Below are 24,106 nucleotides of genomic sequence, written 5' to 3' on the forward strand. Positions count from 1 at the left end.
GTTGAATATATGAAAACATGTTCTGTTTGTTTTCTTTGTGGGGGGGGGAGGGCCTATCATTTGAACTCAGAGTGTTCTTTTTGCGAGGCAGGACTCTAAAAATCATGCCTCCAGCCTTTTTTGCTCTCTTTGCTTATTTTTGAGATAGGATTTCTCTTTTTGCCCAGGCCAGCCTGGACCACAATTCTATTATTTTACACTTCCCACAATCCATGTTACAACAAGGATCTTGCAAACTTTCATGCCTAGGCTGGCCTCAAACCATGATCCCCAATCTTCCTAAGTAGTTTAAGGTTACAGGCTAGAGTCACCAAACCCAGAATATCTATTTATTTTTAAATGAGGGCTCACAATTGACTACATATAACTTAAATGTACACATCCACAGCCATTCAAGGACACTGAATGCTCAGCATTGGCTCTTTCCCATACCTTGGCCCCTGGGGACAGTGGGTTCTTGCCTTCTGACTTCTGAGGTGAGGTGACTTTCTGGACCTTGGGGGATGCCAGCGGCACTGAGATTTGCGTGGTGGCAGTTGTGGTATTTGTGGTCGTGGCTCCTACAGCCTCAGCCAGGTCTGGAGGGAGGTCGTCTTCATCACTGCGGTTACTAAAAGCACATGAAGCTCTGCTCATTACAATAATACACAGGCTGTGGGGCGCTCAGGGAGGCTGGGGAGGGATAGGAGGCCATGGGTAAGGGCTGAGGCTCCCCCGAATAAATGTCCCCAAATATCTAGCTTACATGATCAAATACAATGACTTTTACCAAAGCACATTTGGGCTGGAGTTTTGATTACTTGCCTCTCTCTCAATCTGTGTGTGTGTGTGTGTGTGTGTGTGTGTGTGTGTGTGTGTGTGTGTGTGTGTGTGTGTGTGTGTTGAATTGTAGCGAAATATGTATTTTTCTATTTTAACTACTTTGACCATTTATAAGTGAGAAATTCAGTAGTATTAAATACATTCACAAAGTTGTACAAACATACCCACTATTCCCCAAGCCTCTTCATCTACCAATACAAACTGTGTAGCTATTGAACAATGATACCCCATGATCACCTCCCCATGGCCTCTGGTAATATAAATGGAATAATACAATATATATCCTTTGGGGGGTCTGGCTTATTTTGCTCACCAAGATGTTTTCAAGGTCTAATATGTGGTTTATATTACAATTTAATTCCTTCTTATGGTGAAAAATACTCTACTGTATAGATATGCTACATATTCTTATCCATCGTGTAGCCAGAACTCAGTTGTTTCTACTTTTTGGCTCTTGCAACAATGCTACTCTAAACATGGATGTACAAACATCTGTTTGACTCCCTGTTCTCAATTCCTTTGGGCTGGCATTTCACTTAGGAGTGAAGTTGCTGAGTTATATGACAGTTCTTTGTCCAAAGTTTTGAGGGATCATCAAATCATGGGACAGTATTCTGAGTGGCTTGCCTCAGGCCAGCAAATACAGGGGCTGCTCTGAGCCACTGACTGCTCTAACAAACTGGTTACAAGAAAGGAGCTGGGCAAATTTGCTTCTGAGCTCTGTTCTGAGAACTTCTCTACCGAAAGAAGATGATTCGGGAAGAAAATGACACTAGCTAGGAAGTCACCATGAGGGAGAATTGTGGCCTGGCATTATGGGATAGTCTCCAGGGTTTGGGTTTAGGACAAAAGGTTTGAGCTCTCACAGGGTGAGTGTGCCATGGCCAGAAACCTCTTTGGACCTGGTCATTCTGGAATAAGTGCTAGCCTGGTGACATTATTCATCCTTAGCTTGGACAGTATATTCCCAAGCTTCCAGAAATTCAGACAAGTCTCCCAAGGCCAACTAGATGTTGCCTGCATAATAAAGGAATCATTCAGCTGATGGTGGGTGCTCAAAGCCAGCACACTGGAAAGAAAACCACAAGCATTACTGAGATTGTGGGAGATAACATTTGGGCCTTCGGAGCATCTTGCCTAAGGAAGAGAATATATGGACACCTTAGATCTTAACCATGCCATGCATTTTATGCTATCACTGTGATTTACAGTGAAACATTTGATCTTATATGCCTGACTTTTGAGGTCATACTCCATAAGTCTGAGCTCTGGAAGGCAGTGCTAGAGACTGAGTAGTTTAAGCTAGTTGTATGGGTTCCATGTCTTTGTGACCAGTACCCAGTAAAACCCCTGGACATTAAGGTTATAACTGTCCAAATTAACTTCCCTGGTTGCTGATACTTTGTGTTACACATTAATACTTGGAGAATGAATCTTTGTCTGTCTGTTCCACCCAAGAGTTCAGTGGAGTTCTTGCACAGGGCCTTGTGAATGCTTCCCAGACTTTACTACTGAGTTATACTCACAGCCCCAACTGTTTGTTCATTTGCTGGTCCTGGGGCTCAGACTTTGGGCCTGGATACTGTCCCTGAGCTCTTTTGCTCAGGGTTATCACTCTACCACTTGCACCACAGCGCTACTTCTGACTTTTTCTGTGGTGAATTGGAGATAAGAGTCTCAAAGACTTTTCTGCTGAGGCTGGCTTTGAACTGTGATCCTCAGATCTCAGCCTCCTAAGTAGCTAGGATTACAGGCGTGAACCACCAGCGCATGGACCAACTGGTTATTACTGATGGTATGATTCTGAGGAATTGGTTACTTTTCTTGCTGAACTTTTCTGTGTTGCTTATTATTATTGTTTTAACTCAGGACCTAATGTTTGTAAACATTCTACCACTTGAACCATGCCTCTAGACCTTGCCTGTTGAAGTTTTTGAGATCCTGTGTTTAAATATACAATAAAGTTATATTTTTGGAAAATAATACAGCTGTTCATCCATTTTTTTCTCTGGGTGATAAAATTTGATTATGTTGCACAGACTGGCCTCAAACTCAAGTGATCTTTCTACCTCAGCCTCTTAAGCGGCTAGGACTATAGGCAGGTACCACTATATCTGGCTTGCTCACCATTTTCTTCCTCTCTCTCTCTCTCTCTCTCTCTCTCTCTCTCTCTCTCTCTCTCTCTCTCTGTCAGTCAGTCATGGGGCCTGAACTCTGGGCCTGGGCACCACTGTCCCTGAGCTCTTCAGCTCAAGACTAGCGCTCTACCACTTGCGCCACAGCGCCACTTCTGGCTTTTTCTTCTTATGTGGTGTGAGGAATTGAACCCAAGGCCTCATGCAGGCAAGGCAAGCACTCTACCACTGAGCCACCTTCCCAGCCCCCCTTGCGCACCATTTTCTAAATACACTAGCTATCAATATAAAAAAGATATTTTACTTGCCTCAAACTGTGTAGCTTTCTTTTGCTTCCCCTCCCTCCTCTACACAAAGTCATCACTGCTTTTCCCCTCCCTGTCAGATTTCCAGGAAAGAACATGATGAACATCTTTCTTTACATCCTTAAAAGAATTAGGTTGATAAACTTTTTCAATGTACCTGCTTTTCATAGAGCAACTAAAATCTAACTACACAGAACATAGGCATAGGAACTAGGAATACAATGACATATACACACATCTCTATCTCAAAAATAATGATGCAATGAACAGTTCCAGAGAATCAGAAAGCTGAGTTTTCCATCCATGTTCTTGACTAAGTTTTTAATGAACTTCATCAATATTTATAAGTATAAGAGATAAACAGTGAACAGTAATCAGTGTCAATGATTCAAGAACTATTCCTGGGACAAAAATTAACACTGGGAAAATTCCATCCGTTAATTTTGCTATATTTTACGAATAAGGAAATGCTGCCATTCTTTGATTTTCAAAGCAGAACATTTTGGGCCATGTTAAGAAATACACATTTAGGTTAGTTGTTTGAAAAGGGTTTAATTAAAAGAGTCAGTTTGGTGAATAAGTAAAATTTTCTTTCCTTCCAGACCACTGATCAGTTGGTCATTATTTCAGACATAATTACATATCCCAAATGGGTGATAATAACATTTTGAGTTTCCAAATGTAAAGGGAAAGGCAAATCCTGCCAGCCTTTGTCCTTGGGGGAAGAAGAGTTTTGTGGTTTAATTTGTCCTCCAGAGAGAATGAGGACTGTTAATTACTTGAGCCCTATTCATTTTGACTTTCCTAGGAAACAGACTTGCAATACAACAGAAGTTTCTAATAAGGCTAACAAGGTGAGATGTGTCTGCCCCCAGCTGCTGGTAACTGTATGACTCTTTCTCCTTTGCAAGGTACAAATGGCAGATCTGAGGTGGCTATTTGAGGACTGCATTGGATATTACACTCCCCTTCTTATACTTTGTTCCTTGGGGAATTTCTATATGCTCTACCTTTTCTTAGAAGCTTGCAGGTCCTAGGGGAGTACATCTTGTGGCCAGGCCCCATGCTAGGGGCTTTATTCACATTGCTATATGTTAACCTTCATAAGAATCCTCAGGGGTAGCTGACCCACTTTACAGAAATAGAAAGAGCAGCCCAAAATGTAAATTTCTCAAGCATGTATAGCAGTAAACGCATCTAGGCTCTAACAGGAGGCTTCCCAACTCCACAATCCCTATGCTTTCCATTGTTGATTAACAGCTCCCTGCAGTTCTCTGACCAACTACACATTTAGGCACAGTGCCTGAGCTAACCAGGACTAACACCACCACCACCCCTTACTATAGCACGTTCCTATCTCCTTTGGGTTATAATGACTTCACCTCCAATACATTGTGACTCCCTGGATGGGAACTGTCAAAGTCATTTTGCTATCCCTTGACAATGCCTGGAACAGTCTAGTGAACACCATAGCTAGGAGACTTCTGTTAAGCTAAGGAAAATAGAATGGATGGGCCCTGATGGTGGGATGTGGCTCCTTTCATGGATATCACAGATACCTTAGTTACCAACCATGCTTCCCTTTACTTATTGTGTGTGAGAAGTAGCTTCTCTAAGGCTTCCAGTGATCCCTCTCCTAGTAGCCATGCTTCCATGCACCGCCTCCCTTTAAGTGTGAGCTAGACCTAGTGACTTGCTCCTAATGAACAGACTAATGTTCTGACTACAGGATGCCATTTCTGTGATAAAGTGACAAAAGACTATGCCATTTGTCACGTGGGCATTCTCTCTGACTCTTCTCATGTGTTCTTTCTGACAGAGAAACTGTAAGTGACTAAAAACTAGGGATAACTCCAACTCCTTTTTATGACTACTTAAGGATAATAAAAAATATATTAAAGAAAAAAATTAGGTCCTAACAGCAACCACATAGATCATCCTTCAATTGAGACCAGAGCCCTCAATGATTCCTTGAATACAGTCCTATGAGGGATCAGGACACTGAAAACCAGCTAAGTTACCCAGACTCCCAATCCCAATGACTACAAGGTGAAAAATGTGACTTTTGGAGAGCTGTTTGTCACACTGAAATCACTAATAAGCCAATTATGTAATTTTTTTCAAAGAGAAAGGTCTGGTCCCATTATGACTTCAACTGGAATTTGGGAGATGCCCTCTGAGAACTTAACTGAAGGGCTCAGAAGCATTTATATCCAATCACTTAGCATCATAACAGCTGTTACAATGGGAAAACTTGAAGTACAGAACTCACAAACTATATTGTCTCGTTAACTTCCTCACGCGGGGAGGCTTGATTTCTGGTTTTTCCACAGCTGGTTGGGCGGTTTCCACGCGTATTGGGATAGGACTTCTAGAGACATGCCAGGGCAGGGAGGGAGGGGTAAGGGTGGGGGGGTGTAAGAAGGGGGGGTGGGAATGAGAGCAACATCAACAGAAAAAGTTTATGATCTTATTTTGACCATGCAGACTTCTTTAGCTAAGTTACACCTTAATAACATTGATAGTCAAGAAATCTATTTCCTTCCATCTTCTTTTGTTTGTTTGTTTGTTTGTTTGTTTTTCTTTGGTCGGTTGTGGGGCTTGAGCTCTGGGCCTGTGCGCTGTCCCTCAGCTCTTCAGCTCAAGGCTAGTGTTCTATCACTTGAGCCACAGTGCCACTTCCAGTTTTCTGGGGTTAGTTAGAAATAAGAGTCTCATGGACTTTTCTGCCCGGGCTGGCATTGAACAGCGATCCTCAGATAGCAGCCTCCTGAGTAGCTAGGATTACAGGTGTGAGCCAGCGGTGCCCGGCTCCCTCCATCTTCTGTAATTATTTATACCTCCCCTCAAAAATCCCTAAAAAAATCATAGGGAAGAAAATATAGCAAGTTGGAAATGAAATATCACTGGGTTGTCAAACAAAACTGCCTGGTCCCAACCACCAGCCCAACCATTCTCAGACAAGGGTTTGGTTCATAACCAGTTTTGGCAGTAAAATAAATGAAGAGGAACTTATGGGCAACTCAGTTTTACTAACCAATAATCCCTAGCTATACTATTCTAAATCTAGCATAGACTACTTATTTAAAAAAAATAAAGAACTGGCATAAGTGCTGCTGGCTCAATAGTGCTGGTGGCTGAGATATGAGAATCATAGTTTGGAGGCAGCTTGGGCTGAGCCAGCTTGAGATTCTCATCTCCAAGTAACCACCAAAAAGCCAGAAATGAAGCTATGGTCCAAGTGGTGGAGTGCAAGCCTTGAGCAGAAAAAGCTAAAGGATAGCACCCAGACCTTGAGGTCAAGCCCCAGTACTGGCATACATACAAAGAGAAGAGAAGAGAAGAGAAGAGAAAAAAAGAAGGGAAGGAAAGGAAAGGAAAGGAAAGGAAAGAAAGGAAGGGAGAAAGGGATGGAAGGATGGAAGGAAGGAAGGAAGGAAAGAAGGAAGGAAGGAAGGAAAGAAGGAAGGAAGGAAAGAAGAAAGGAAAGAAGGAGGGAAGATAAATCTAGCCAGTGGCTCACACCTATCACACTTGCAAGCCAGATCGGGCAGACAAATTTGAGAGATTATTATCTCCAAATTAACTAGAACAAGTCAGAAGTGGAGATGTTGCTCACATGGTAGAATACCAGCCTTGTACAATAAAGCTAAGTGAGAATGTAAGGCCCTAAATTTAAGCTTCAGAGCCTGTAAAAATATAAAATAAATAACCCAATCTATTTTATGCCAAAAACAGTCAAAAGATCTTTAGAATTTACTCTGAAACATTTCCATTTTATGTACATTTAACATGTGCTTGTTAAAAGTTAAGTTCTTTATCCTTATATTTCATCAGTCATTTATGCCAGAGAGTAGATGGGCCTTACTCAGAATAATGATTTTAAGGAAAAACTTTAACATATTTTTGTAGTGATCATGACTGATTGCATTCTTTTAAAAGTTAGTAATTACCTTCTAGCTCCAAAAGGGAATCAAAATAAGTTGAGGCCCTTACAAATCAATTAACACCTCTGGGGCTCCATTTTCTCTTCTATTCAGTATGTAATTATGTGATAAGTATGTGATTAGTACCAAATAAATTATTGTTGAATATAGGAAGAGCAAATAAGGAGTGGGAATCAACCTCTGCTACCTTCACGCTTTACTCAGGCTGAGACCTTAGAATACTGAATATTGTTCCTTGAAGGACTGTCTCCTAGGAGACATATCATCTTGCCTACGTGCAATGGCTGTTTACCTGTAAAAAGCTTCACTCAGCTTAATGGAGGGAACTACCAAGGTGGGAGACAGAGTAGAAGCCTGGCTGAACGCGGGGCACCAGACTGCTGAGAAGTAGATCCCAGTAGAAAGCAAGGGATGAGGCTAGAGGGAAAGCAGGGCCAGGTCATGAGGAGCCTCTGGCTGAGGAGTTTGCACCCAAAGGAAAGCAATGGCTATCTCTAAAAGATTAAGGCAGGGTAGTAGTGCCGTGAGACTTGGTATATTAGAAAGGTTTTCAGAGAATGATGAGAGCATGGCTAACTGTTACAATACTAACTCAGGGAAGGTGGGAATGGGGGGATAGCACGAAAGTCAAATTGACGAACAGACTTGTTAGATGAGGGGATGAGGCTGGAGGAATCAAGGACTTTCTGATTTCAAGATTGGGTAAGAAGGTAATGATACCATATACTAAGATCAGAAAACAAGGGAAGGGAGGAAGAGATGATTTAATATGTTGTATGTTCGTTTGCATGCTGGAGATACAATCCAGGGTCTTAGACATGCTTAGGCAAATGTTCTACCAATGAGCACCCTAACTCAAAGTAAGTCTCTGAAAATTTCAAGAGAGGGTATGTGTCCCTGGAAGAAGACAAATTTATAACCAACAATGTAGATCTGGAATTTTAAGAGAATACAGAAAATGTTAACCTTTATTTTGGGCATCAAGTCTAAGAATTCCCTAGGGAATTCTCTATCACTTAATATACTGATTTCTGTCCCCACAGAAATCAGTACACTCCACTACACAAACACACACATACACACAAACACACACAATCTGTAAAGTCAAGTAGAACTTAAGGCTGGGGATGTGATTCATGTTAGAGCAGTTGTCTAGCACACAGAAAGTACTGGGTTTAATCCTCAGTATTGCCAAACAAAAAGAAAAAAATGTTTTGAATGAGAGATTTGTGTAGTGGTCTCTGGACCCATTTGAGGAAACTATCAGAGAGAGCCTGTTACAGTTTGGTCATGATTATTCTCCTCTGCTTCCCCTCAAAGGCTCATGTGTTACTGGCTAGGTCCGTCCCAGCTATAATGCCATTTTGGGAGATTCTACCAAGTTTAGGAAGTGAGACCAAGATGGAGGAGGTAAGTCTTGAAGGGGTGTGTCTTTGAAGGTGACAGCTGGTCTTTAGAGCTATCCTTGCTCTCTGCTTCCTGTCTACCATGAGATGAAGAGATTCTTCCACATGCTCTCTCTCAGGCCCTGATGCTGTGCTTCATCGTGTGTCCAAACTCAATATGATCCAAGGACTATGGGTTGAAATCTGAATTCATGAGCCAAATGGATATTTACTTCTCTAAGTTGTTTCCATCAGGTAGTTTACTAGAATGATGACAAAAGTAACTAACACAGAGCCTCTGAAAGTGGTGGTAGACTACCGTGGGGGCAATGAAGCTGCTGTTACTCAACTGAAGAGACTCCTGCTTCCTCAGTCTGTGCCTTCTGGGGAAAGAGGGTTTCTTCCAGTTTTGATGAGATGGAAGCTATAGCCTGGGACTTTAAAGAAACAAGAAGGAAAAGCCTCCCGCACTGTGTTAAAGCGGCCTGTCACCACTCTAAGGGCAAAGCTTTTTATAAGACTTCATAGGGAACATGGCTTAAAGGAAGTTTTAAAGTTTTTTTTGGTGTGTGTGTGTGTGTGTGTGTGTGTGTGTGTGTGTGTGTGTGTAGCTCTCAGTTTAATTTTTCTTCTCTGATTTTGTCCACCAGCTGTCCTGTGAACAGTGTTCCCAGGATATTATTGACAACACAGAGTATCCCATGCCCATTCAAACCAAAAGTAACAGACCTCACGTTAGCATCCTGAAGACTGGATTTCTTACTGATATTTACAAACGTTGGTTCCTCTTTTCCAATCTGTTAAAGAAAATAGTCAGGTTAGTCAAAATGAGTATTTTCTAAATTTCTTTTTTTCATATTTCTTACATTCAAAGGGTTATAGATGCGTAAAGCTGGACCCAAAAGGTAATTAATCAAGGAGCCAACTTGTGCTAGTGTTTATATAAGAGAACAAAAAACACTTCTCTTGAGTCATCCTCACTATGAGGATTAAGATACAATCATTTAGATGCATTCAATTCTTGTATTCATACATTTATCGAGTCTGCTCTCTGAATGAGAAAGGATGGTGTGGGAAAAGCCAAGGCTCAGGGTTGAGATATGAATCATAATGAGCTCAATACTCACATAGCACTTACAGTCTACAGAGAGGCATTTGCAATCTATCTTTCATATCAGCATAGCAAGCCAAAGAGGAATTTCTTCTTTGGATTTGGATAGAAGCCTGGTCTCCCTCCTTTTGGTGAGTCCCAAAGAATGGAAGAGGAAGAAGAGATACCTCCTTAGCCAGCCAGGCCAGTAGAGTGCCCCACACTGCTGATGGATGAAAGATAAAGCAGCCCCTGGTTCTTGCCACTCATCACAACCTGTAGAGGTTGGCCTCTGGCCTGAGTACGTGTGGGGTGATGCTTTCAAGGACACATAACACAGTTGGCCTGTTGGGCTTCTGCTTCCTTTCCTTATATCCTTGTCTTGCACTGATGCCCACAGGAATTGACATGATGCCCTGGGTGGTATGTCTGGCTATGCACCCATGCCTTTCCACACAGCCCTTCAAAGCATGCTAACCCAGGGATCTCCAAAGCAGGTTCTTGTGTTCCCAGGAACACAAGTTTGGCAGATGACAGTGGAAGCTATTTCACAAAGTGTTCTTTAGCCATTAGGTATGAAGGAAAGCAAAATGAATTTTCTTTTGATGTAGGACTTCTCAGAGTCTTAAGGTACTAGTGTGCATTTGGACCATTTTAGGGAGTCTGGTGGGTGGCATTTCTCAGAATGACTGGTGACAGTGCTCCCAATAATACTGCACTGACCTTCACTTCTCTCTCTCTCTCTCTCTCTCTCTTCCTTTCCTGCCTTTAGGCCATTCTGTGTTTGATTGCTTGGCCAGGACATTTTCTTTTCTTTGTGTGTGTCTCTCACCTTTTTCAAAAGGCAGCATTTCTGATACTCTGTGCTTCTTCACTGGTGCAGAAGCCAAGGGTCCACCACAAGTGATACACATAAGAACATTCTAACATATGTAATAGCAGCCTGGTAAACTGTGATGTGTATGTCACTTTAATTTTTTCTGTGAGCATATAAAATGACATATTTTAAAACAATGATAGTGGTAGAATTAGGACAAGGAGGATTTGTGATTGTCCCTCTGATATAACTGAGTGTGAGACGAGAGTCAGCCTGCCCATGCTATACAAAGAGCTTCTGTGCTAGGGTTCAGGGGCTCACCTTTAACTACTCAAGAGGCTGAGACCCAGAGGGCTGTGGCTCAAGGTTGGCTTGAGCAGAAAAGTCTGAGGGACTCTAAATCCCTAATTAACTAGTAAAAAGCCAGGTTGGAGGCATAACTCAAGCAGTAGAGCTGTGAGTGTGAGGCCCTAAGTTCAAGTCACAGTAGCAACCATTTTTACATGCAGACAAGCAGAACTCCTACCATTTCATTTGTGATTGACAATATCTCCACATCGAGCACAGGTACTGTGCCAGTTACTCTCTTCACGGGTTGTCTCATTTAATCTTCACAATCACCTAAGGGTAGATACTGTAATCTCTAAATTTACATAAGGGGAAATAGAGGCTCAGGAAGATTGACAAGCAAGTTTAAGATGGCACGTTTGAGAAATGGTAGGTAAACTCAAACTCTGACCATCTGATTTTCAAGATTTTATTATACCTTGGTAAGAAATGTATGCATTATCTTGCCCATGTAATTGTAACCACTCTGTACAGTATGTTCACAAATAAAATAAAATTTAAAAAAAGATTTTATTATAGACCTTACTGCTTCCTGTTTCTAGCTGGTTTTTGTTTTTGAGCCAGTCCTGGGGCTTGAACTCAAGGCCAGTGATCTACCACTTGAGCCACAGCTCTACTTTTGGCTTTTTGGTTGTTAGTTGGAGATGAGTCTCATGGACTTTCCCACCCTAGATCTGAGTCTCATTTGTAGCTAGGATTGTAGGAGTGAGCCACCAGTGGTCCAGATTTTTTTTTCTATTTTTGTAAGGTTTTTCTGCTGTTTCTCATAGAATAATCTGAATTATTCAGATTGCTGACAACATGTAGCAGTCCTCTCTGTTCCATCAAGGAAATCCTGTGACATGAAAGCAAAGAAATGCATGGCCACATACCTGAGCATTCACCCTGGAAGCATTCTCCAACTGTGCCTTCAAGATGTTGCACTTAACATGCTCAGCCACGGGGGAAGGCAGCAATGGGGTCTGCAGAGTCTTCTCAGAAACTTTCTTCTCTTCAGCCTGAAACAAAGAAGAATATGGAGGGACAGTTTATAAAAAGGGGTAGAAGATGCACATTAAAAATTCCCAACAATTACACTTCAAATGACACAAAACTAGATATCTAGGTAAGGGCAGTTATTCAATGATCATTTCTTCTTCCTTCTGCCTGAGGAACTGGACCAGAGAACAATCCTATTCATTCTGCTCTGCCAGGAGAGGCACTAGCAGGAAGGGACTGGCTTCTGCAGCCAGCTTATGCTCTCCCTCATCCCCAGCAACTGTGTTTGTGTCCTTTTACTGTAAAAAGGATTCCCATTCTCTTGTGAGGTAGTGAGGGGACCTGTCAGGAGTGTGAATGAAGGTTCAGAGTCACGCACCAGGACTCAACTTCCCTATGCCCAGTAAGGTGTTATATTTCCCATAGCTACTACTTCTGACATAGAAAGACACAATGGTATGATTTGTAGGGTCAAGGGAAAAGTGAAAAGCACTTGTTGATATTTTTTATAATTAATCTTGCTGGTAACTATGGTTCTCAACAAGGAATTTGTATTGATACTGTCTTTTTTTTGGGTCAGTTGTGTGGCTTGAACTCAGGACTTGGGTGCTGTCTCTGAGCTCTTTTTGCTCAAGGCTAGTGCTCTACCACTTTGAGCCACAGTGCCACTTCCAGCTTTCTAGTAATTAATTGGAGATAAGAGTCCCACAGACTTTCCTGTCCATGTTGGCTTCAAACCACAATCTTCAGATCTCAGCCTCCTGAGTAGCTAGGATTACAGGCATGAGCCACCAGTGCCCAGCTTTCCTTTTTCATCTTGATGTAAACCCAGCTCCTGGTTACACGCTAAGCACTCATCCACCCCTCAGGCACACGACACCCCTGCAGTCCCTATGTTACATTAGTGTAGGACGCCTTGGAGTTCTGGAATTTGGATTACCTTTGCTATTGGTGTCAACTCCCCATGTGTCAAATGTGGACCTAATTCATGTGACTCGGTGAAAGAGGATTACCCTAAGACTACATAGTCATATCTGATCATGTTCAAAGCAATAATACCTTTGAAATCAGAGGCTCTATAACTATTATATTTATTATAATAGACATGGTGATATTTACATAACTATTAAAATAAAAAGTACTCATCCATGCATGCAGCCTAAAATAATCTTTAATGGTACACACACCACTTCTGGGAAATAACTTCTTATTGCTCATCATACCTATTGAGGTTATTATGTATCCCAGTGCAACACAATGTTTAAAGCCAAACAGGCTTCCAATCAATACCTACTGAAGACAATTATGTTAGGCATTTATTTTCAGAAGAGATGGAAAGTCATAAGAGCATATGATCCTAGAAGTCATTTAAGGCTAGGCACAGAGGCTCAAGCCTATAATCCTAGCTACTTGAGAGGTAGCAATTGGTGGATATGGCTTAAGGCCAGCCTCAGCAAAAAAGAAAAGAAAACAACATCTCAACCAATGGTTGGGCATGGCGACACATACCTGTCACCCCAGCAACACACAGAAACCCAAATAGGAGGATCACAGCTCAGGCTGGCTAGACATTGAGCAAGACCCTATCTGGAAAATGACCAATACAAAATAGGCTGGAGATATCACCCAAATGGTAGAGTATTTGCCTAACAAGCACAAAGCCCTGAATTCAAACCTCAGTGCCATCAAAACCAAATGTGGCATGTCAACCACAAGGAACCAGAGCAAGAATAAATCGTACTGAAGTTCTTCAAGTTCAGAAATTGACATTATTCATGATAGCAGCAGTCCCACTGAGCAACTTGGTACCCATTGTGGGAATCTTATGAAAACCATAGAGGAAGCACGGAGCATCATTTAATAAAGATAAGGAGGCACAGAATACAGTTTCCCAAGCCCAGTTCAACCATTTCATTTAATACTAAGGCAGGCCAGGGTAGAAGCTCTGGATTTGAGCATCAGTTTTTAGCCTCATCAAAAAATAGATGATGATGATGATAAAAGTAATGCCAATAACTAATATTACTAAGAGGGTATTATTATTATTTTATCCTATATATTTCAGTACTGGGGGTTGAACCCAAGGTTCTGTGCTTGCTAGACAAGCAAGCTAACGGTTGAGCACTTTCATCTATTTTTTTATTTTGAGAAAGGGTCTTGCTAACTTTCTCTGAACTGGCCTCAAACTTGAGATCCTCTTGCCTTTTCCCTCTCCTTCAGGGTCTGGGATTACAAGGTGTGTGGCATGACACCCAGCTCTGACTATATATTTCATAGATACACCTCACTGAGTGGTCTCATTTTCCATCTTGTTTGGAGGTAGGTACTATGATCATATCTGTTTTAGTAAAAGGTAAAAGTCTTATGTGATCTGAAGAAAAATCAGAAGAGTATTAACCTCATTTTGTACGTGAGAAAAAGGAAGCAGAGCAGTATAAAGTCATGAGATGCTCACCCAGGAATGGTGACTTTGCTTGACTCTAAAGCCAGAGCCTTCAACCAGAGCTCATTCAACCTATTAACATTAACTTTACCATGCCAGTTTCCCTTAACCTGTCTATGTCAGTTTTTCCCCTTTATTAGATTTCTTTGTATATGTGCCAGCACTCAGGCTTTCATAGAAGGCCTTGCACTCTTACTTTGCTTTTTCTCTCAGTGTTGGCACTCCACTACTTGATCCACACCTCCAGTTCCAGCTTTTTGGTGGTTAATTGGAGATAATAGGCTCACAGACGTTTCTACTTGGGTTAGCTTCAAACTGTGATCTTCAGATCTCAGTTTCCTGAGTAGCTATGTTTACAAGTATGAGCCACTGGCACCTGACTGATTATATACTTTTTAGGATGTTCAAATGAGGGAAAAAGAAGATATGAATGACACTTTCAGGCTAGATGCTTTGATTAAAAAAATTACAGATGGGCTGGGATGTAGCTCAGTGGCAAAGCACTTGCCTAGCAAGTACAACGTCCTGGGTTCGAGCCCCAGTACCAAAAAAGAAAAAAGAAAAAAAAATTACAGAGCCAGGTGTGGTGGCATATTCTTGTAAGCCCAGCTAGGCAGGATGTGTAGTAGGAAAAATTACAGTCCAAGGCTAACCAAGTAAAAAGTGTGAAATCATACCTAAAATAATGAAGCAAAAAGGGCTGAAGGTGTACATCAAGTGGTGCCTGCTTAACTAAGTTCAATCCCAAAGATGAAAGAAAGAGAGAAGAGAGGAGGGGAGGGGAGAGAAAAAGAAGGGGAGGGGTGAGGAGTGGGTAGAAAGTGGGTAGAAAGATATGTAGAGATGGAGAAAATTGAAAAAAAAAGAAGGAAGGAAGGGAGGGAGGAAGGGAAAGAGGGAAAGAGGGAAAGAGGGAAAGAGGGAAAGAGGGAAGGAAGAAATAAAGAAAAATGGTTACCATAGGAGAAGAACACTGACCCTAAACAATGGAGCAGGACTTGGAAAACTGGCTCATTTGACTGAATTCATTACCCTAGGGGTCTTTAGGCAAATAGGTAACTTATTTATAACTTACTTATTCTGAAAGGTGAGGTTTACAGTATAGGCTTTGGAGAATTGGTTTTGTGTTTGTAAATAAATGCAGTTATATTAAGATATTTGTTTCACACTGAGATGGAGATGGATGTTTTCACTGATATATGAAGAGTTCATTTTTAATTAGAGCTTCATTTGGGGGAAAGTCATGCTGGGATACAGGAATTAAATTAGTTATAAAGTTCCTTTGAGGGTTTTGACAGTTGCTTAAGGGAATGTGGTTATACTGACAGTAATGACTGAAAACCTACTTCAAAAAAAAATGCTGCTGGGGCTGGGAAGGTGGCTCAGTGGTAGAGCGCTTGCCTTGCATGCCTGAGGTCCTGGGTTCGATTCCTCACCAACACATAAGCAAAAAGAAAAAAGCCGGAAGTGGTGTTGTGGCGCAAGTTGTAGAGCGCTAGCCTTGAGCTGAAGAGCTGAGGGACAGTGCCCAGGCCCAGAGTTCAGGCCTCACGACCGGACCAAAAAATAAAAAAATGCTGCTAAAATAAGAAAAGAATGGCAACTCAGCACTGATTTCCTCCTTGAATCTGAGTAATTCTAAACAGCTTTTTTGGACATAAAGTTCAAGCTGATCTGTTACTATTCATCTGGACAAGAAATCTGCTCCACATAGACTCAGGAAACGGCCAATTTAAAATGTTTAAAATATGTGTATTGTGCATTTTTTTGTTTGTTTGAATATTGAGAATGGACTTTTATTTCAGTGTGTGATGTGGTTTTTTTTTTCCTTTAAAAATGCATCTCTGAGCTGGGCACCAGTAGCTCATACTGTAATCCTAGCTACTCAGGAGGCTGATATCTGAGGATCATGGTTTGAAGCCAGCCCAGGCAGGAAACTCCATGAGGCTCTTGTCTCCAATAAACTAATCAAAAAAGTCAAAAGTGGCGCTGTGGCTCAAGTGGTAATGCCTGCCTTGAGCAAAATGAAGTTCAGGGACAGTGCCCAGGCCAGAGTTCAAGCCCCAGGACTGGCAAAAAAAGAAGCATATTTCTGTGGGAGATTACAAGACCCCAATTTCAGCTCCAAAGAAGGCCCAAGAATATTGTGCTTTCTGTTTTTTTTAACAGGCCATCTTCTATCTTTTATATTCAATTTGAACTGTCAAAAGAAAGTTCATTACTCATTATGGGAATGCAGGTTTCAAATCATGCAGGTATGAGCCAGAGATGGTGATGTACACTGTGCTCCCAGTACTTGGAAGCAGAGAATCACCCTTTTGAGGCCATTTTTGGAGTACATAGAACCATGTATTCATATATATCCAATCCAGCCTTATATAGGTAGTAAGACCTGGTCTCAAAATATCTAAAATTCAAACAACAACAAGAACAACAAAACCCATACAAATGAATGAGAATTGGGTGTTAGCATTATATTTAAAATGAGGCCATCTGAGAATATCATTTGGGGGTAAAGAAATGACCACTGCGATGAATTTTTACACACTTGAAATCCAATACAATTTAAATTCCTGTGATGAATTTGGGTACCACTTTAGAACTGGGTAGTGAAAAGGGCTTTTCATTAATAAATTAAGAGCAGGAGAATATCAAAACCTTAGAGAATCTGAATATGCTTGGTCCCTAAGGCTGGGAGGGGAAAGGGGGGGAGCAGGTGGAAACAACACCTTTAAAAGCCATCCAAGCCAATGGTCCCCAATCGTGGTGTCATGGCAACAAGAGAGCTCTGGGGCAAAGATATGATTATTAATGACAGAACCAGCATGAAGTAATATGCTTTGCTCATGTGTGGTGGATAATCATATCACTCTACCTTACTTGCTGATTTTTACTGTTTGTTGTGATGCTGAGGATTCAACCCAGGGCCCAAGCAGGTGCTCTACCACTGACCTGCAAGTTCAACCCCTTATGCACTCCTATGGGTGAGGGAGAAAGGAGGGAAGTTTTAGTTTGAACTCCAGGACCTGCTATATAACCCACAGGCCTGTTAGGTTTGCCTTCCTCTGTGCAAGCAGCTCCCCTTAGCTTCCCACTAGTAGTCATGGCAACCACGCATCACTACTGGCCTGGGAGCTCTCTGTGCCACAATATGCTATATTTCCTTGCAAAACAGCTTAGGACAGTGTCAAACGCTGGGTAAAAGGCTTTAAAATCAGTTATCATGGGCCATGTGGAAGAAAAGTCGAAAACCAAGAGACTAAGAAAAAGCAAGCAAATGCTGGGGTAGGTAATGTTAAGCATTAGGTAATGCTTAACATTGCAATTAACCCAACAGGAAGGTGAGTGCTTCTGCTCTAATAGCACCTGAGCAGCGAATGTTCAAGCAAGACAGAGCAGAAATCCCTTCCCGCCCAGGCACATAATCTAGGAAGCGGGAGTCATAGGTTGGACATGAGCACCCTGCCCACACTCCAGGCAGAGGCCTGGCCACACCTTATTGATGTTGATATGCAGAGCAGGCCATGGCCCAGCAGCCTTCACTGTCTCCAGTTCCAGCTTCTTCAGATGGGCAGCAGCTTCGCTGAACAGGGCAGGTGCTCCTGGACTCAGTTCTGCAAAACAGCCAGAGAGAATGAATCAGGACAGGGTGACATGACAGGTAGACATAGTGGGGGCTGGGAACACTTGCCACAGCCAGATGCCCACCCTTTCTGCCACTGCCTCTTCCTTCTCCTCCTCCTCCTCCTCCTCCTCCTCCTCCTCCTCCTCCTCCTCCTCCTCCTCCTCCTCCTCCTCCTCCTCCTCCTCCTCCCAGCCTAATGGGAGGAGTTTCTGAAACCCACTCTTACTCTTCCACAGAGATGCTAGGTGGGACTGGGTAAGTTGTTTTACCTCTCTGAGCCTCTGAAAAATGAAAACAGAATGTCTTATCTTGCAGGGCTGCTGTGAGTATTAAGTGAGATTGATGCATGCACAGATGCTTTAAAAATGGAAAATCACCACATGAACTGGAAAGATTAGTGTTCAGGCTGATAGACATATAAATGTGCCCTTTTTCCAATTAACTACTAAAAAGCTGGAAGTGGAGCTGTGGCTCAAGTGGTAGGATATTAGCCTTGAGTGCAAAAGTTCAGGGACAGTGCACAGGCCTTAAGTTCAAGTTTCAGGACTGGTGCACATGTGTTCACATGCATGTATGCGCTTGCACACACATATACATACTATATTGCATATATAAAACCAATTCATTTTGCCTTTCATACTACTTTGAATTTGTGTGTCATCGTTCCTTCCCCTCTATTAACTATTCATTGAATTTAAATATTCATTACCTAGTAAAACTTGTGCTAAGTATTGTTATCAATTGCGACCTAGGGAGCTGAAATAAAGAGGCAAATGAGACACAATTCTGAGACTAGAACATATAGAGCACTCGAAATAAAAGTAATAAAGGGTTTAATTAGTTTCTATAGGAGCAAGAGACAAGGCACTCAAAAGCTGGCAAGAGTGGATGGATGACAGAGAATATTTTACTGATAACATTTATGCTGGCTCCTGAGGGATGTGTAAGAGTTCACTAGGGCATAGAAAAGCGATCCAGAAGAGGGAACAGCAGGTATGTGATGGATAGGGCTCATACTGCACAGGCTTTGGAGAAAGGAGAGAGTAGTTCTGTGTAGCTGGAGTGTGCTGGGGAGAGGAGGTGGGGATGCTGGGAGAGACCAGGCTATGCAGGTCTGCCTGTGGCCATGTTCAAAAGTGAGGCCTTTATGCCATGATAGGGGAAGAGGAGGGCAAGGTCTCGAGGCATTCGGTCATGTTCTCTGTTAAATGCTGACTTGGCAGTGGGAGAGCTGCATTAGGAGGCTGTGGCAGTTACCCAGGTACAAAAGGATGAGCCTGGGATCTTCCTCAGACAAGGGCAGTGTGGGCAGACATGAGGGTGCAGAGTTCTGTGAAGTGCATAAATCCCATTTGCCCTTCCCGTGTAGCTGGGATGACAGCAGCACACAACAGTACCCAGTTATTCATAGAGATGGAGTCCCATGGGCTTTTTGCCTAGAACTGCAATCCTCCCAACCTCTGCCTCCTGAGTAGCTAGGATTACAGGCATTAGCCACTGATCACAGCCCAAGCCCAGTTTTTATGAAGTCTAACAGATGTTAACTCACTTCCTACTGCTGCGAACCGTGTTTCTCACTGCTGCCTCTATTTCTGTGATTTTCCCTTTTAGAGCTGGCATTACAGGTAGACCCTGTGGATCCACCTGACCCCACCTTGCTCTCAGACGAGGGGTGTCAGAATGGCTTTTCCTAAAATCAGAACAGTGGAAAGCCAGCCACCACCTCCCTCTGACCTTCCTCCTTTGCACAGATCTGCACCCTGTGATCGAGCTGGAGCCCTCATTCTCTCTAGATTGCCTTCCCTAAGTTGCTCAGCCTTTAGTCTGATTTGTCCAAACCTGGCCACTGGCATACCGCTACCAGCCCTCATGCTGCATGGGTATGGGCCAGGACCTGCCCTGGGCTTTGGGGACTCAGCTCCAGCCCTACTCTTCTCTCCTGAACCCCCAGCTCTGAACCCCCTGCCCCTTGCCCCCACTCACTGGTAAGGGACTTGCTGCTGGAGTTTGGGGACCTTAATGGCCCCTCTTTGTTCTCCAGGGTCAGTGAGAGGCCATAGTTGGAATGATGCTGGTGCTGGTGGTGATGTCTTCCAGAAGCTTTTGGAGGGAATGGTGTACCCCCGTTCTCCTCGATGCCAAAGGGCAGCCGGTCCGAGGGACTGAGCAAAGGGGAGGGGAGCGGGTAGCTGTGGGATGACAAGAGCAGGTGTTAGAAAAGGAGGGTTTTTGTTGTTGTCAATGATTAACTGATAGATTGATATTTGAGTCAGGGTCTCACTGTGTAACCAAGGCTGGTCTTGAACCCGCGATCCTCCTGCCTCAATCTCACAAGTGTTGGGATCATAGACTTACAACACTGCAGCTGAGGAAAAGTAGGATTTAGTAAAAGTCCTCTATGGATGTTCAAAGACACTTTCTAGGTATGGATCAAAAACCAAGAGAAACAGATTCAACAAATAAATCTCTCTTAAAATGGATTTTGCCACTTGATATCTGAAGGAAAACAATAAAGGAGAAATATATCTATGTCTCTATCTATCTATCTATCTATCTATCTATCTATCTATCTATCTATCTATCTATCTATCTATCTATCTATCTATCTATCTATCTATCTATCTCAGAAACCTGACAGCTTGTACCCTAAAAAATCTTAACTTTGAAATGGAATAGAAAGATTTATTTTTTAAGGAGGCATTCTCTAAATGGGAGGGAGAAATAGAAACAACAGTAAGTGATAATCTTTCAGATATTATCTGGTAAGACTAGGCTACAAACTAGAAGTTCCTTACTGCATGTCCTAGCACAGTTCCATGACTGTTGCAATGTAGTGGTTTTAGCTGGGCTGAGACTCCAGTCTGGGGAGGAAGACTGATTTATTCTGGGTTGTGGTCCAATCACAGACTCAGAGGTGTCCCTCAGATTGAATACTTGAAAACCAGAACAAAGGTTGTGGCAGGATCTTTTTCACGACTTTTGAGGGCTGAAACTATCTTTTGCTTTCATCTCATATGACCGGGGCTTAAACTCAGGAACTTGTGCTCACTTAACTTCTTTGCTCGTGGCTGTCACTACCATTTGAACCATTCTTATGGCTCTTGCTTTTTACTCATCAGTTGGGGAAAGCATTTCAAGGACTTTTCTGCCTGGGCAGGTTTCAAACTGTATTCCTCCAGTTCTCAGTTGTCTAAGTAGCTAGAATTGCAGGTGTGAGCCACCAGCACCTGAATGTCATCCCTTCTTCATAAGAAACAATTTGAAATTGTATTTCATGACAATGTCTATATAAAAAGTGATTACATTGATACAGTATGTTAAAATGTTTTCTTCAACCAAAAAATTCAAACCCTAGGACCTCTCCCCTCAAAAAAAAAAAGGAAGAAGGCATGACTTTGGCTTGTGACAGAGATTTGCTCTACCTTCACCTCTCCACCTTGAAATAACCCAGGTATCCTTCCTCCCCACAGGGGTAGCAGAAAGTGCATTGAGTTGGAAGTGAATGCTGGGCTCTAGGTTGAGCCCTGTCCCTGACCCTTGCAGCAGGACCTTGGACAGTTGCTCTGTCCCCCTCCTCTGCAGCATGCCATCAGCGAGGTGATTGGCAGGCGTATTTCAGATCTGAGAATCATCCTTTCTCCCAACAGTGCCAGCTATAATACCAAAGGGATCTGATTTTGTAATGAAGAGATCTGTGTTCTTTAACTGGGAAGGAAGGAAGGAAGGAAGGAAGGAAGGAAGGAAGGAAGGAAGGAAGGAAGGAAGGAAGGAAGGAAGAAAGGAAGGGAGGGAGGGAGGGAGGGAGGGAGGGAGGGAGAGAGGGAGGGAGGGAGGGAGGGAAGACAGGCAGAAGAGAGAAAGGAGGAAGAATGGGAGGAAGAGGGAGGGATAAAAGGGAAAAATGTGGGAGGGAAGCAAGGGGAAATGGACTAGTGGGTTTGGAGTTGGCACTGGACAACAGCTCTGGGGACTTGTGTTAGCATTATTTGCTGTACAGAGGTACGAAGGTGGGCAGCTCAGAAGAAAGAAGATGTCCTCTGCTTGGAGGACTGAAGAGGCTGTGAGCTTAAGGCTCACCGTCTCCTGCCTGCTAAAGACCTGCATGGGCAGTGGGACTGCCTAGGCTGGAGAGACAGACCAGAGGGGCACTGAAAAGAAGAGAGTGACAGGTAGGTGACTGGCTGGATTGGAGAAGGAAAGAACATGGAGACAGGAAGGGAGCAGGAAACTATGTTTCTTGGACTGGAGGACCAGGCAAATGGTATGTCATTAACCGGAGAAAGGCTGTGGAGAATGAGGCCTTCTTTGACATGCTTGAACTTCAAATGGGATGAACAGCCAAAGAAAGACATCTTGGAACAAAGATCTGGCATCCATTTAGGACGACAAGTGGAGTTGGAAGCTTTAAGTAGGAGTTTCTGAAGGATAACAAATAGACACCGTCACTGATGCCAGCACTAATCGATCCTTACTCCCTGACTGGAGCACAAGATGGAGGAGCACCGCACCCAGCTCAGGGAGACAGTGCTGTTTGATTAGTAATACCTGCCATGGACGTGGGAGAGTACAGAGGTATGTATCACATACTTGTCTTTGTAAGTTAAGAGTGTGTTTTTTTTTGTATTTTAAGGAAAGGCAAAGAGTGAATAGCACACAGTGAAAATATATGTGTGTGGGTTGGGTGCTAGTGGCTTATACCTATGATCGTAGCTACTCAATATATGAGGATGTTGGTTGGAAGCCAGCCTGGGCAGTTAAGTCCATGAGACACTTATCTCCATTTAACCACTAAAAAGCCAAAAGTGGAGATTTGGCTCAAGAAGCGCCAGCCTCAAGCAAAAAAAAGTGAAGAAACATTGCCCAGGCCCTGAGTTCACACCGCTCATCCCCCTCCCCCTTCCCCATCCCATGTGTGTGTGATTTTCATCTACTACTCCAAGGGGGAGGGTGAAAAGAGAAATCGATGAAGGTCAGAGAAGATGCCTGGGGCTGGACTCAGGAATCTGCTGGATTAAATGTCTCTGAATGAGTAAAAGTTCCTAAGTGGACAGTGGAATGATCTGGAAGTCTTTACTTGCTCCTACATCCTGAAGGTCCTACCATGGAGTTTTGTGGGGTTGTGATCATGGCCTCACAGAGAGTTCCCTGCAGAATACCAGGAACTGCCACTCTTATGAGCTGCGCTGTCAACAGCATCCGTCCTGCTGACCTCAGAGAAGGCGCAGCCCACCACAGAAGAGCTGAGTGCACACAGCATCCCCCTCCAGCTCCACCCCCGGGCCTCAGGGACATTGGAGACCATGACAGATCTGTGCTCACTGTCTTTGGAGATTCATGCTCTGGAGGTGTCTGGTATTCTGGAAAGAAGACGCAAATACTTGTTTCAGAGTGGGTGTTAAAGGAGGACTGTGCAGGCTTTAGTCTTCTCTCATGAGTAAAAAATAAGAAAGAACCTGACATGAATGAAGAGGCTGCCATGTGCCCAGCGTGGTGGGTGGCCCTTTAATGTTTAGCTGTCACCACTTTCTAGCCCGGCTGCTGCTGATGCCTTGTGTGACACTGGGGATCAGGGAGGATGAGTAATGTCCCCTGTTAGGCAATGAATACAAAGAGAGACTTGAATCAGATCTCCAAGTCCCCCTTTCCCTTTTCTCAGGGAAAGACCAGCTCCCTTTCTGCCTTCAGCTCTGAAGAAGCCATGCTCCCACCGGACCTGTGTCCTAGAGCCTTCATTGACTGAATTAGAGGTGGGTGAGCTGTCCAGAATGCCCATGGGTGGGGGCTCCTTCCTTCCTGCCTCATTCCACACACATTCCAAGCCAGAGCCTCCAATCTCATTGACCTAGGATCTCAGCCTGTCAAATGCATGGCTCCCCATAAACGTGGGATTTGGCTTGGTCCAGCAGCCTTCAGCATCAACCATCAGTGCTGGACAAGGATGGAGGAGGGAGCCAAACTAGAACCCAGGCTGTCTCTCAAAAACCAGGCCAAGTGACCAGAGTGCTCTGAGGAGCCAATCATGTGCTGTAGAGTCCAGCTACCTTTCCAGCAACCTGGGATTGGGAGAGCAGCCTTGAGGATCTACTCCTGGATAATAAGTTGCAGAGATTTAGAAATCAAGCCCTTCAGATATCCTCTGACTCAGTAGTTTTAAACTATGGATGAATATCAAAATCACTAGGCAAACCCATGGACACTGCTGGAGGAATGG

General features: G+C 43.2%; 1 protein-coding gene across 4 annotated transcripts in view; it reads right to left on the reverse strand.

The window, feature by feature from the left end:
- The window catches only part of Epb41l4b (erythrocyte membrane protein band 4.1 like 4B), a 138,381-nt gene that overhangs the window by 21,335 nt on the left and 92,940 nt on the right, over positions 1 to 24,106 (reverse strand). For 2 of the 4 annotated variants that reach the window (XM_070011321.1, XM_070011307.1), the window contains exons 16-21: positions 19,879 to 20,084; positions 17,766 to 17,884; positions 11,722 to 11,847; positions 9,324 to 9,391; positions 5,535 to 5,633; positions 433 to 601 (exon numbers count right to left, since the gene is read on the reverse strand). In XM_070011321.1, coding sequence (XP_069867422.1) covers positions 433 to 601; positions 5,535 to 5,633; positions 9,324 to 9,391; positions 11,722 to 11,847; positions 17,766 to 17,884; positions 19,879 to 20,084 — 787 coding nt within the window. Of the gene's footprint in view, positions 1 to 432; positions 611 to 5,534; positions 5,634 to 9,323; positions 9,392 to 11,721; positions 11,848 to 17,765; positions 17,885 to 19,878; positions 20,085 to 24,106 lie in introns of all 4 variants that reach the window. The other 2 variants (XM_070011314.1, XM_070011302.1) reach the window with 1 other exon arrangement.

This window comes from Dipodomys merriami, unplaced genomic scaffold, assembly GCF_024711535.1.
Source record: "Dipodomys merriami isolate MVZ:Mamm:240054 unplaced genomic scaffold, mDipMer1.0.p SCAF_11, whole genome shotgun sequence".
In the NCBI taxonomy this organism is placed as follows: Eukaryota; Metazoa; Chordata; class Mammalia; order Rodentia; family Heteromyidae; genus Dipodomys; species Dipodomys merriami.